Raw genomic sequence first — 14,667 nt, forward strand, 5'->3', positions numbered from 1 at the left:
CTGATTTCCATGCTTTTATTTGCTTTCCCCAACTAAACCTCTGTTTTTGCTAAGGTCTGGCTTGCTCTGGGTTATTCACAAAGCGCATTTGCTTATATAAGTCTCTGAACATTTTAAGCTACTGTGTGTAATACTCTTCAGGATAAGAAATGGGGTAAAACTGAGTGAAGTAAGAAAGTATGTCACCACATACGTACTGTATATGCTTTGCTTGCGTATATGCTTTGTTCCAGGTACTTCTGTCTGGTGTCCACTCATTATCTTGCTACCTGGATCTCTATAAGGTAATGGCAGTGAAAGAGTTGTAAAGGTGTGTATGAAAGCAGATTCACCATCTCTCGCATTCCTGCATGTGTGTTTTTTTAAATATGCTAGCTCTTAGCAAGATAACCATCTTGGGTTGTCTGGACAAGTTACTTGGTTTGTGACACCTGCATCACCTCTCTTACACGCCATGCAACAAAGCCCCATCCATTTGCCTGTTATCTTCAGAAACCAAACTATGTCGAAGTATAATAAAGGATGTCACTGCAAACTGTCAAAAGCAGCGGGCACAACTATAGGTGTGTGGCCAGCCACCACTCCCTCCTTTGGGGCTGCCATTCTCCTTCCTGGTTGTTAACCCAGATCCTTTTTAGATACAGAGGCAGGTGGATTTGTGGTCCACAGCTGCGTCTCTTCCTACCTCTTTATTTCCACCCAGCTGCAGCTTTCCCTTGTCACTCGCTGATGTATCGCCCCGATAGTTTGAGGAATTACGTTGCCAGCACTCCTTTGTTTGCACAGAGCCAGATGTGGAGCAGTGCTAGGCGTCTGTCTCTGTGCCCTGTCCTGTCATGCTTCCCCCACTTTGATGGAAAAGGCACATCCTTGCAGTCTGCAGGAAAGGCATTAGGAGGAGGCAGCACCCCATTGGCCAGTAGGACCTGTGGAGTCAGACCATTGCCATGCCAACCGACACTGCCTGTGGTTTCCCGGGAGCCTGTTGTAGAGCGCTGGGTGTGGCAGAGGAAGATGCCAGGCAGAGCAGGGAACCGAAGAGGCATCTGCTGCCCAACGTTGCCTGGAAGGGGACACTCCCCCAAGGCAGGGCATTGCCAGCTGCCCCCCTTCATGGAACTATGTGACTGGCTGGGAGAGCCACTTAGCACTGCCTCTTTTGTGGTTCTTGCTTCGCTGTCCACTCCTCGCTGCTTCTTCCAGCAACTTTGCTGCACGGAGGAGGAGGAGGAGGAGGGTCCGAGGAGGGAGCGTCGCTTGCGTGTCATTGGAGAAGCTCGCAGTTAAGACAGCAGCAAGCCAGTCCGTGCTCAGCTTTGTCCTGCGCTACAATTGTTCCAAGTTTTCAGAAGCCCTCGAAAGTGCTGGGACTTTCTGAATCTGGATGGGGAGCACAGCTCTGGGCGTGTCCCCTGACTGGCAGCCGCTGCTCTCGCGGTGACCCAGGCATTGCCTGTGCCACCACCAATCCCAGCGGAATTATCTGAGCACAAACCTCCTCCTCTTCCTCCCACCTAGCCCTGCTGTCTGTCTGAGATCAGGGGGTTGTCTCTGGCTCGGATGTCTGGGCACGGTCAGAGGCAGGAACAGAAGGGCCCCCTACTCCTTGAGCACTTCTAGTTCTCACCCTGCCCAGGGAGTTGTTTTTCTGACCAGGGGCCACCCTGCCACTGTGTATTGGTACCATGACTCACTGCCAGCGACGGTGCAAGAGGCAACTGGGGCGGGCGATCCGTTTCTTCTACCAGCTGGTCACGGGGACCCTGTCTCAAGGTAGGCTGCTTCCGGGCTTCTGGTGGAGGGGTGGGCTCTGGAGTTGGCATGGCAAGGAACTGTGGCAGATGGCTAGAGATCATGAGCATTTTGGGGGGTGGTCTTTAAAGCCATGGGCTCTGCAGTGAAGCACAAGGGGGGAGCAATCTTTCTCTCTCTCCCCCCCTTTAGTTGTAGGTCATCCTGCCTCTTTAGAGTAGGGGAAGAAGAAAACAAAATGTATGTGGCTAGTCCAGAATGAAAATTGCCTGGGGATCCTGGGCACCAAAATGACATGCCTGAGAGATGATGGAGTCACACTGAGTTTCAGTTGCGCCTCCACACATACACTTCTGTTCTGGTTCAGGGCCAGGACCCCCAACCAGGTCCTTGGAATTGGTGGCTGGGTTTTTCTGCAACCTTGCTGGGAGCTCCAGGGCTGGCTGGGAAGAAATCGTTCCTGCATCACACCCTTTTCAGACTCTCTTGCTTTAAACATGAGGCATATCTAATGTGTTGGCTCCCACGGCCCATTTCCACCCCACCCTGTAAAAGGCCTCTTTGCAGAGAGATGGAAGCTCTGTTCTGCAAACAGAATTATATGTACCCAGCAGAAGCACCGAGAGTTGGACTGGAGCCCATTACTTCGTATTGGAGCTGATGCCGTTTGATCTGTGCACCCAAACTTCATGCTTATTCCTATTACCTGACCCAGAAAAGCAAGCCTCAGGTGGTTGAGCTTGAGCAGAGTCCAGCCTTATGCAGAGATTCTGGGCTTTTTTCAGCTTTTTCCTGTCCCAATGTGCAACAGCCTTTCTCCATTCCTTCAGTGTCCTGTGTGCTTCTCAGGCGTAGGTGTGGGGCAAAGAGTGAGTCATGATTTAAGTGCACATTCTAATGCAAGGATGAGGAGCCTGTGGCCATCCAGATCTTGTTAGATTCCAGTTCCCATCATCAAGGCAAATAGTCAGGGATGATGGGAATTCTACTTCAACATCATTTGGAGTACCACAAGTTCCCCGCACCACTTCTGATGTGTGTTGTCCTCCTTTTCTAGTTAAATCTCAAATGGTTCTCCTCTGGTGTCATCCTTTCCTGATCTAGAAGCTCATTGAGTTGAGGAAGAATCACAGCCCCAACATATTCCCTCTGCTTGTTGGTCTCTAGAATTCAGTGAATATTCAAAGGATTTCTGTCGCTGGGTCAAGTTGCCCAGTGGAGGTGGTCAAACTCGCTTTCAGCTCTCCCCTACTAGACCTGGGCTCAGTATTTCAAGATGGTACTTCCTCCTGCATTCACTGGCCATCCCAGCCTATTTCTGGACCCAATGAGTGGCACATTGCTCTGAAGCATGGAGCTGTCTCTGCCATTTCCAGAGTCACACGCAACAGTTTGGTAGGATGCTAGCACTGATCGCTGAAAAGTTGAGGAGCACCAAGGGCTGCATTATGTATCTCCCAACTTCACTCCCTAGTGATGCTAATTCTGTATTTAGCGGGTGCCAGTCTTGAGTTTTGTAAATTTCATTGTGATAGGTGTATCTTATTGAGGAAGGCAGAGAAATAGCCTAACTTGTGGATGGACTGAATATGGGTGGAACTTACCTGCCTGCGGGAGATGACTATGATAGCTCTGGTTTACCATGAGGACTTATTGAACTTAAGCCCATTTCTTGGAGAGTGAAGTTGAGATTCTAAATGATGCCAGAACCTTGGGCTGAAAGTGTGCTTGCTGTAATGTTGATCTCCTTAGGAAAATAGTAATGATACCATTTATTGTTTAAGTACCTAACCCAGGGGTAGGGAACCTGCTGCCCTCCAGATGCTGCTGGACTACAACTCCCACCATCCCTGACCTCCAGCAACATCTGGTCCTCCATCCCTGGTTTAATGTAACTGAATAGTAATGATTGAAAATGTATTTCAGCTCTGAACTCCTTGTTCTCCAAGCCCCATGCTCTGTCAGCCACACCACACACTACCTGATTGCCCAGGTAGAAAGAGGACACCATTGGTTTTTCTGCCCTACTTTGCCAGTTTCCCATACTATATGTCAGGAAAGTTCATTTCACAGCTGGGCATCAGAGCTTAGGTGCATATTCAGGTGTATATTCATAATGCATATTCAGAAGGATGCATTTTGTCCTCTGTGCCATTGGCTGTAGCACCCAAGTCCCTAAAACTGGCATATTAGAGTCATCCTTGTGTTTGCCTGAGGATCAAGACAAGTTCCTCATGGGCCATGCCTCAGTTTTCCTAGGTCATGCAATAGGCATTTATGGTTAGTCAGGAATGAATAACTTTAGTTTACTCTGGAGCCAAGGCACTCAGAATTTGTCAGTCTACCTTAGCTCAGCATCCATGGTTGAGGTTTAACAGAGGCAAACAGAAACAGAATCATCGGGTTTAGCCAGCAGCTTGTGTTCTTCTCAAGATTTAAAGCCACTTTGGCTTTATGCTTTACGTTTGACTTTATGTTTAACACAGGTGCACCCATGCTTGGGTGGCAAACAACAGAAAATATGAATTCTGGTATTCTGATTTAGTCTGTGCCAACTGTTCACGTGTGAACTTTTTTGTTTGTTTAAAAGTAGCACTTTTAGGGTGCTGAACTGTCTCCACCCAAGTCCCCTTTGTCCACCCCTTCCACTGCTGTTCCCAGGCTTTTTGCTGCCTGATCAACTGATGTTTCAATGGGGTGGGGAGGGAGAGTATGTATTCAGCAAGATGATGTCATGCAGCCAATTTGATTTGGCTGTGTGCAAACACTGTCAAGCCAATTCATAGCGAGAGTAGTGTTTCCTGCATCACATTATCCTCACTCTCAATATGCTCTGGGGATGGCAGGGAGAGTGCTTATCAGGGCGGTAGGGCCATCACCCCTTTTAACACCCACCCCAGTGGAAAAAGCATTTGCAAAAAGCCCTTCTTCCTGCCACACACACATTTTGTCTCACCCTAAGTGCAGTGTCGTTTGTTCCACCGTGTTGAAATCCTTGTGAGAATTGGGATATTTCCAATCAAATACTGCAGGTGCAAAGGGGAAAGTTGGCTTCTTTGCTTCCTGTTAAAACAAATGGAATTTTCCCCCAGACGTCTTTCCCTGGCTCTGCCTCTTTAAATGACTCCACCCGTTCATGGAACATGCTGCTCAATGGGGCTTGCTCCCCTAATGTTCCTACCTGATACAAAGACAATGTAGATTAAGAACATTTCCCCTGTAGCTGGCTGCAGACAGTTAATCAAATTGCCCCAAGAAAAGAGAGATTCAATTTGTGTAAAGGGTGGAAAAGAAGATTAACTTGGTTCAAAACAGAATATTTGGTGTGAGGGATCAACTGGTTTCCTCGCAGCAGCTTCTCCAGGGACTGACCGAATCGCAACAACTAGGCACTTGATGTATCAGCCCGGATTTGCTGAAATCTTGGACTGCCAATATTTATGCAATATCCGGCATAAAGTGTGGAGCTGGATGGAAGGTTTTTGCATCTATCATGCCCCCCTCCCAGACACACATGTTTATTAGTTGAGGGGGTTTGCCAGTGGCCTGCAAGGAAAGGTAGCTCTGATTCAAACTCCAAGCTCAGGTGGGCCTGATGTCATCTCTCCTTCTCTGCAAGAATAAAAACCTGAATTTTGGCCACGAGAATGTGACTTTTTGGACTCTACCATAAGCAAGGGTATCATCTAATATTAACTAGTGAGAAGATGCATTTTTTGTTTTTATGTTAAAATTATATTACATTTAATGCAATTTCTTTTCTTAAATGTAATGCAAGTTGTTACCATATTTCCCTTTAGGATTCAAGGGTCTGCACCCTTATTATTTGGTCTGCCAGTGCTTTGTTCCTGCTCCAGAGGAGCTTCAGTGGTACTGGGATACAAGCCTGCTTAGAGTTTGACTCTTTCCCCATAAAACCTTTGTACTTAATCTTAGGGCCTTAGTACATCATTTTTGTCATGCATTCATGTATTCATAGTGCTACCTAGGTGGTCATACACAGTCCCACTTTCAGTACTGTTTGAAACGTTTGCAAACGTTTTGGGGTGGTCACACTGCTGCATTCCCAATCAGTGCCTATCCTATAGCTTCCTGCTAAAATCCCATAACTTATTATACCACCAACAAACTGGTTTATCTTGTTGCACTGTAGCCCCTCCAATAATGTGGTAGCATTGGGGAAGCATTGCAGAACAACTAATGAAGCAGAATAAACATACTGCTAATGGACTATTACTGTGTCAAGAGCAAGTTGCATTAATGCATATGAAATAAAACAGTCTGGACTAGGTGTGCAGAAGCAGATTGTGGCTAATGAATGAAAGGCACTCTGCACATGCCCTAAGGTGCTCTCTTCTGTATTATTCATTCACATGCCATTAGAGCTGGGCCCAGCCCAAACAAAGCACAGACTCTCCTGTTAAAAGTGCCCTGGAATGCTGTGAGCTCCCTGTGACACTGGGCGAAGAGAAATGATTCTGGATCAATTAACCAGATTGAAACAGTAACATCTGTAGCCAAAAATAGTCTTTTGTCAATATTTGGCTGTGCTTTATTAATAATCAGCTCCCACTCTGATTAGCAGCTCTGTAATAAGATTCAGCTGTGACCTAAATTTAACTCTCCTAATGGATAAAGCAAAAGAAGAAGAAGAAGGTATTAGCCATCATTAGATCAGCCTGACCAGGCCAGGTAATCTAGGTGAGTGAGCTCCCAGCTGCAGGAAAGGGTACCCTTGTCATCAGTGATGAACCCTCATTTCCTGAGCATTGCCTTAGCTGAACAGACGGCGCAGGCAGATTCAAATTCTGTAGGACCCACGTTCCGCTGCTGGCTGAGTTGCATTTTAAGGAATCTGTTGCTGTTATATAACTATGAAATGGTCCATGTGATCCATTGCCCTATTTCAGATAGAAATCAAAGCTGAGGTGTGTGTAATTAACCCATAACTGACAGAGATGGGATTGTGTTGGAATATATATATATAATATTTATGCTGTTCAGATAAATAGGATCCCAGGGCAGCTTACAATAACCAGTAGTAGGATTGTAAGCCTGAGGACAGGGACTCTATAAGAAGACATGGCACAGAAGGAAAAAGGGTGGGGAGGGAGGAAGGAAACAGCAAGCTCAGGAACCAGTTCTTAAAGTTACCGTATTTATAACACAGTTATATAGTTCTACCTACAGATTCTGGAGAGAAGCCCCTCCCTGGAAGTGCTCCCTCCTCCTCAAGGTTATACAGTATCTAGGAACAGAGCAGGTGGAAATGTTTGTGTCAAGAGGGCAGGATTGTTCTTGGCACGCAGTTCTTCCCTCAGTCAGCTGATTCGAGGACAGTCAGAATCCTAAAGAGAGGCCTTGATGGAGTTGCCTGCCTCCCTTGCTGTTCCCTGCGGTGGTTCTGGCTGTCTTGGCAAAGAGCAAGCGCTTCCTGGGAGCACCTTTCCCCTCTCTACATCAAATCGGGGAATCTGCTGAGAAAGGACAGAGTGTTTTGTGATGGTGTGGTATCCAGAAAATGCTGCCTGTATTTTTGGCTTATTTTGGGGGAAAGAGCGATAAAGGATGCTCTGTTGTCCAGAGCCTTCAGCTCAAATTCTCCAAGTACCGCCAGTCTCCCTTGGGCTTGCAGAAGAAGGCAGCCATCCTGAGTTTTGGGTTTTTAAAAACAACAACACCTGAATGCAAATGGCTTTTTGTGATCTGGCAACCCATCCTGCACAGTGCTTGATGGGGGCAGGCTGCAGAGTATGACTCCATGCCCTTGGGTCATGGGGCCACACATTCACAATGGCATGGAAAATTAGTGGCTGTGCTTGAAGTCTTGCAACTCTGTCTGCTATTTTTACCCAAGCAGGTGGGTGACTGTTTAATTTTAGCTCAGTGCCAGCACTGTCTCGCCAGGGAACTGGTGTGTGTGTGTGTGTGTTCACAGCTTTCTTTTACATATAGAGGGAGATAAGTGGGGTGATGACACCTGGTTCTTAGACTCTGACTGCGTGCAAAGGTGACAGCACAGTGGTGCACTTAGGACAACACAGGCTACACGTAGAAAAGTCATAGCTCAGTTGTAGAGGATTTGCCTTGCATGCAGAAGGTCGCAGGTTCAATCCCCAGCAGGGAGAGGCTGTCTGAAACCCCGGAGAGCCACTGTCAGTGTAGACAATATTAAGCTAGATGGACCAATGGTCTGATTCTGTATAAGGCAGTTTCTTGTTATCCTAAGTGCTTTGAACATTTGAAGATGCTATATTATTATACAGTAGTATTATTAGGCCAAAGGGTGAGCGACTGAGCCCAGGCCCCTGGACATTGTCATCTGCTTCACATATAGATCACAAAAGGATTGTGGTGAAGGGCTGGAGGAGGCAATGTTGCTTGTGTATGATGCATTTCAGGGTACTTATATTTGGGGGATTATCTTTGTTGTGCTAAAGGTAAGTCCTTATGCACCTCAGGTGAATCATATCTGGTTAGTGTTTAGAGAGAGACTTACAGACCCCTCAGGATAAATACACCTGTTTCCTCTTGGTCTGTCTGTATTGTAAAAATGCAGTAACTTCGTGAGTGAAGGAGGAAAATTCTCCCTCTCTGAAATGGAAGAAGGTGACACTGTTTATTCCTGTGGGTTACCCAGTGGTGACATGAAGTGTTTGGACTGTTACTCCCAGGTACCCCTTTAGTTTAACAGAGATTGCTTTCCCCCATGCCTGTCTTTGATATCAGCCAACTATTGTTTGTTGCTGAGAACATCTGCAGCTAAGGAAGCGTTCTGTCTAACCAGAAAGTTTGCTTCCTTCATTTTAAACACTAGGCTGGATTGCTGCCTCTCAGCTTTGATGCAATGAATACTGCTAGTAAAACACTTCCTTCAGTCACTACTGAAATTTGAGAGCAAAGCTATTTTGGCATCTGGAGGTGGGTGAAGCTTAACTGATCACACTCATGCATGCGTGCACACATGTGTGCACACATACAGACTTCAGAGACATAGTGCTTCTTAATTGGCATCTCATGCCTCCTGGAGAAGAGTTGCAGCAAAGTTTGTAGATAGGGCTGGGGAAGACCCCTGGCAGAAAGCTTGGAGGACTGCTGCTAGTGAATTTAGACTAGGGGTGTCTTCCAGATGTTGATGGACTACATCTCCTATCATACCCAGCCAGCTTAGCCAGTGGTCAGGGATGATGGGAGTTGTAGCCCAACAACATCTGAGGACCCATTTGAAGAAGACTGATCTAGACAATGCTGATCAAGATGAGTCAATGGTCTGAGAGTATAGGGCAGCTCCCTGCCGACCATTTACTCCCTGGGTGGGGCACGAAACACCTCTGTATTGATATCTAACCAAGGTTTCAGAACAGTGAGCCCTGCTACTCTAAACCGTTGGCTTAGGGAGAGGAAGGAAGTGTGTGTGAGTAAGAATTAAATTTGAAAGACCATAAGAAGTTGCCGTAGGTGAGGATGAACACTCCTGGCCTCCATATCTTACCTTGGGGGAGATTTGAGCTGTGGAGGGAGTTACTGCTTCTTCAAGCAGGCAAAAAGCAAAGCAGAAACCCAGTTACTTCTGCACATTCATTTAATGTGCAGTTTAATTAAGCACAATTTAATATCTTCCCATTCATTATATATAAAGCTCCGTGGGGAGGGGGGAGAGAAGCCCCAAACTGCCAGGTGGCAACCCTTGCTGTGGGACAGAGCCGGCCTCCGTTTGTGGGGTGGGGTGGGGGGTAGTGAGTTCACACAGGAAGATCCAACACAGTAGGTCCTGATCCTGCCCAAGTAGTTCACCTTCCCCTTCTCCAATGCTCACCCCACTGGGCTCCCCCCGGGCCAGCCAGTTATTTTTAGACAGGCGCCATGTGTTGGAAGGAGAACAATTAATGTAATTGGTTTGGGGAGCCTCGTTTGTGCACGGGGCCGAGAGTGGCTCTGAATCTGCCTGGAAGAGGCTGGCACCAACATAGCAGAGGACCAGGGGGAGCCAAGGGAAAGCAGGGGGGGCAACGCATCTGGCATGGAGACATGGAGAGGGAAACGCCACACAGTGACAGCCTCCTGTATGCCTCCCTTATCGTCATCCTCCTGGTCATGTCCTACTGGTTCACGACCAAGTGCTTCAAGATCCTCAGTGGCATCGAAGGTAAATTGTGGGCTGCGGGGGGTGGAGGGTGTCTGGTGGAAAGGAAGTGCTGAAGGCAAACCCCAGGTGGAAACGCTGGAAATTGGGAGGAAAGGGGTTTCTTGCCGCATAGCAGGCAGCAAGGATTAGGGGCTCCCAGCTCCTTTACAGCCGCAGTGTCTTCTCTTTTTCTTCTTCTGCAATTGCTTTACTCTACCTGCACTTTTCTTCCTTCCCTGGGTCCCTGATCTCTTAACATGTCGGCAGTGGGCTACCCAGTTCCCCTCAGTTTATAAGGTCCCCATACCTGTGCACTGATCCATGTTCCCAAATTAACACATGGTCTAATGCAGTAGTCTTCAGCGTTTTGAGACCCAGGACCCGCTTTTAGTCCAAACATTCATTTGGGGATCTACTGCTTAATCTTTTACCATATATTTGCATGGTGGTAGTGCTCCTGTTGTGGCCCACCTTGGATTCGGCTGCAACCCAATAGTGGGTCCCAACTCACCAGCTGAAGACCAGTGGTCTAATGGACAGCCTTGGGGCTTAAATTCCTAAAGGGAGACTTCGGAGAACCACAGAAGGATGTCATTCTCTAACCTGTGGTGGGGTTTCCCCCCATCTAAACCCAGTTGTGTTGTGTCTAGTTATGGTTACTTGGAGGTAGGAGAAAGCACTCTGCACATGCTCTTAATTATTATCAAAGCACCCTGATCTTTGTGCTTCTGAATTGAGCATCCGAGATCAATGCTTTGTGTGTTCAGCTCTAGTTGACTTCTGGAGTTACTGTTGCTGAATGGGATGCTCCCTGAATAATTGTCCTTTGATTCTGAACTCTGAGTGATTTTCACAATATAGAGAAGTAGGGAAATTAGCTTTCCCCAGTTCTGAAGTGGGAAGAATAGGACTTAGGTGCTGTGAGTTCCATACGCACCAGAAGTTGTTGGTGTGGGTGTGATGGATGCCACTGCCTTAGCTTCGCTGGACTTTAGCGTACAGTTTATGACCGGAAGACATATTGTGCTCCTTTCCATCATGTTGGCACTCTGTAATGCCAGCAGTGTTTGTGGAGGTGGGGGTTATGGGTAGGAAAGAATGGCACTTTGCAGTCCATTCTTTGGATCATGTTGTAGTTCTCAATTCTTTTGACAGACCAGTTTGTTTCTGTTGTTGTCTGAGAAGCTTCATCAGGGTGGTTCTTCTGCCAGTTGCACAGTATGATTTTACACATACACAAAACGGCAGATTAAGAAAAGTGAAGGTGAAGACAAGGACTAGTTTGGAGCTGTCCACAGGCAGAGTGAGGGATGGGCTTTGGCTGCAATCGTACCTGCTAGACCAGGGGTCAGCAAACTTTTTCAGCAGGGGGCTGGTCCACTGTCCCTCAGACCTTGTGGGGGGCCGGACTATATTTTTTTTTTGGGGGGGGGCGAAATGAATTAATTCATATGCCCCACAAATAACCCAGAGATGCATTTTAAATAAAAGTATACATTCTATTCATGTAAAAACACCAGGCAGGCCCCACAAATAACCCAGAGATGCATTTTAAATAAAAGGGCACATTCTACTCATGTAAAAACACGCTGCTTCCTGGACCATCCGCAGGCCGGATTTAGAAGGCGATTGGGCTGGATCTGGCCCCCAGGCCTTAGTTTGCCTACCCATGTGCTAGACCAATGAACTACTAGGCAGTTGTGCCTGGTACATGCATAGAGAGGGATGCAAGGTACATGCAGAGAGTGAGAGAGAGAAACTGACCTGAGAAGGAGATGGTGCTTTTGAAAGAAAAAGAAGATGGCAACCCTGGTTGTGATAATGGATAGTACCATTTGCTGTAGAGGCTGAAAATCCATTCCAGAAGGACAGCTTCTTTTTTTTTTTTTAGTTTAGAGAAAGGACAAAGTACAGGGGACACGAAAGAGGTGTATTAAGATTATACATGGTGTGGAGAAAGTGGGTATTTTTTCTCCCTCTTTTGTAATACCAGAACTCCAGGACCATCCAATGAAGCTCAACGTCAGAAGATTCAAGGCAAACATAAGAAAGTTCTTCTTCACACCGTCACGTAGTTAAACTATGCAGTTTGCTCACACAAGATGTAGTCGTGGCCACCGACCTGGATGGCTTCAAAGCACCTGGAGAAGAAGGCTTGTAGCCAGTGACTCCTAGCCATGATGCCTCTGCTTTGCCTCCACTTTTAGAGGCACGATGCCTCAGAATGCCAGTTGCTGGGAATCAGAAGCGGAGAGAGTGCTATTGCACTCAAGTTCTGCTTGTGGGTTTCCTATAATGGGCATCTGGTTGGCCAGTGTGAGAGCAGGAAACGGGCTACAGGAGCCTTTGGCAGGACTCTTCTTACATCCTTAGGTGTGCTTGTGAGCACAGGAGCCAGGATACGGCCCAAATGGGGGAATCCTGGGCATTTCTGCCCCCCCACCTCCTCCACCACAGGGCTCCAAATAGGCTTGCATTGTAGACTCTACACTGGTATTCTGTGTGCCCATAGTCCTTAGCTGCTTGATACGCATTTCCTTGTTCATTGCATTTCTATCCTACCTTTCCTGCAAGGAGCTCAAGGCAGTATATGTGGTTCTCCACAACAACCCTGTGAGGTAGCTTAGGCTGAGAGATAGCTGCTACCCACACTGAGTGGGGACTTCAGCCTAGGCCTCCCCAGTTCTAATCTAACACTCTGGCTGTTATAGTCAAATGAGACCGACGTCAGCATCCAGTGACAATCTCCCTAAGTGTGAACGTACTGAGAATGTAATTTTCAGGCAAAGTCCTCCATGCCTTCAATTAGTCCTGCTGTGCCATTTATTTCAAATGCTTTTAGACGCAGCTGCGGACTAGTTTCTTGGCAGGGACCCTGCCTGCCATGCCCATTTGGAGTAGGAAGTGGGGTTTCTTCAGCAGGAGCAGCAGGTGTGTTTCAGACAACAGAGGTGCCGCACAAAATACAACAGGGATGGGGAACCTGTGGCCCTCCAGACATTGTTGGACTCCAGTTCCCATCAGCCCTCTGCCAGTATGGCCCAATGATCAGGGATGATGGGAGTTGTATGCCAGAAACATCCAGAGGGCCACAGGTTGCCCCACTCCTGAAATACAGAATCGATACCTTCTAACTTTAATGTAGCTTTCAGTGCATCCAAGTTCCCTGCATCAGAAGGTGCAAAGAAGAGGCTGCAAGCTGTGGGGCCCAATGCATTAAGAGGGCGGAACCAACAGAGAGAGAAAGAGGGAGAGAGGGAGGGAGGGAGGGTAGGTGGGTGCCTGCCAAGTGCTGACACTTAAAAACTCAAGAGCAAAGCGAAAGCAAACTGGACAACATTTCAGAGTCTCATCTCTTCTTTCCACCCTCAGATTTATGGACTCAGTATTCTATACTGACAGAAGCATTTGTTGGTAATTCATTTGTGAATTTGCTACTTGCTATTAATGAATTCAGAGTGATGTCGCTTATTTGTTATAAATAATTTCTGAAGCACTTCAGTATGTCAAGTGCTTTACTACTCGTCATCTTACTTGCCTCTCTATCCCTGTGAAGTAGGTCATTGCAATTTCCATTATAAGGACAATAAGTCAAGACTGAAGTCCTTTCTGCAGGATCAAACAAAAGTGCCCCAGCCACATTTCCTGATTTGTGTGATGCTCTTGCAAATTTGAATCCAGTCCTAAGAGTGCACTATTGCTGCTGTTTCTCCTTTCCCCCTTTTTGGAGTAACTCCCACTAACTACATGTAGTCCATCACACAGTGGTGCCAGGGCAGGTCTTCAGAGCAGGAGTCCAGGGCCTCACTCAGCAGAATGGGTAGCCCCCTCCCACATATGCAGCAGGAGGGGGGACTCACCACAGTGTGCAGGAAGTGAAGCAACATACATTGCCATTTAAGAACCCCTTTGTTTAGTCGTTTAGTCGTGTCTGACTCTTCGTGACCCCATGGACCAGAGCACGCCAGGCACTCCTGTCTTCCACTGCCTCCCGCAGTTTGGTCAAACTCATGCTGGTAGCTTTGACAACACTGTCCAACCATCTTGTCCTCTGTCGTCCCTTTCTCCTTGTGCCCTCCATTCTTTCCCAACATCAGGGTCTTTTCCAGGGAGTCTTCTCTTCTCATGAGGTGGCCAAAGTATTGGAGCCTCAGCTTCACGATCTGTCCTTCCAGTGAGCACTCAGGGCTGATTTCCTTAAGAATGGATAGGTTTGATCTTCTTGCAGTCCATGGGACTCTCAAGAGTTTCCTCCAGCACCATTAAGAACCCCTACCCACTCATAAAACCACTAAGTCCTGTTTCTAACATTTGCCAGCAAATGAAGGAGGGAGGGAGGGAAGAGAGGAAGGAAGGAAGCATCTCATGGATGCTGTCATTCAAGGATGATGGGAGTTGCAGTCCAACACCTCCCATCTTCCCCGACCATTGGCCATACCAGCTGGAGCTGATAAGTGTTGGAGCCTGACCACACTCAAAGCTTCCCCATTCCTGATGTACCCAGAAGATTCATGCATTGACCATGGGGTTAGATTTGATGGCCCCCAATGTCTCTCCCAATTCATGATTCTGTGAACTCAAGGCAGCTGAGAGTTGGTGGGTGGATGTAATTTTGATGCCTTTGCTGCTTATTTAAGTTTTAGTTGCTGTTGTTTGGATGAATGTGCCAGTGCTGGAATTGTGTCCAGTTCCCAGCAACATGGGAGCCAGGCATGGACTTGTGAACGGAGGCAGGAGAGCTGCAGGCAAATGAAGACTAAGGCTGGACACCAGGTTCTAGGACACAATAG

General features: G+C 47.3%; 1 protein-coding gene across 3 annotated transcripts in view; it reads left to right on the plus strand.

Annotated features, from left to right (window-relative positions):
* Positions 1-14,667, plus strand: part of KCNIP2 (potassium voltage-gated channel interacting protein 2) — a 106,507-nt gene that overhangs the window by 51,738 nt on the left and 40,102 nt on the right. The window contains exon 1 of one of the 3 annotated variants that reach the window (XM_082223465.1): positions 1,009-1,773. The exons of the other annotated variants lie outside the window; for them this stretch is intronic. Within the exon in view, the coding sequence (XP_082079591.1) occupies positions 1,686-1,773 (88 nt within the window). The 5' untranslated portion in view covers positions 1,009-1,685. Of the gene's footprint in view, positions 1-1,008; positions 1,774-14,667 lie in introns of those variants that run through there. 3 annotated transcript variants of the gene reach the window in all.

The sequence above is a fragment of the Podarcis vaucheri genome (genome assembly GCF_965113315.1).
Source record: "Podarcis vaucheri genome assembly, chromosome: 5".
Classification (NCBI taxonomy): Eukaryota; Metazoa; Chordata; class Lepidosauria; order Squamata; family Lacertidae; genus Podarcis; species Podarcis vaucheri.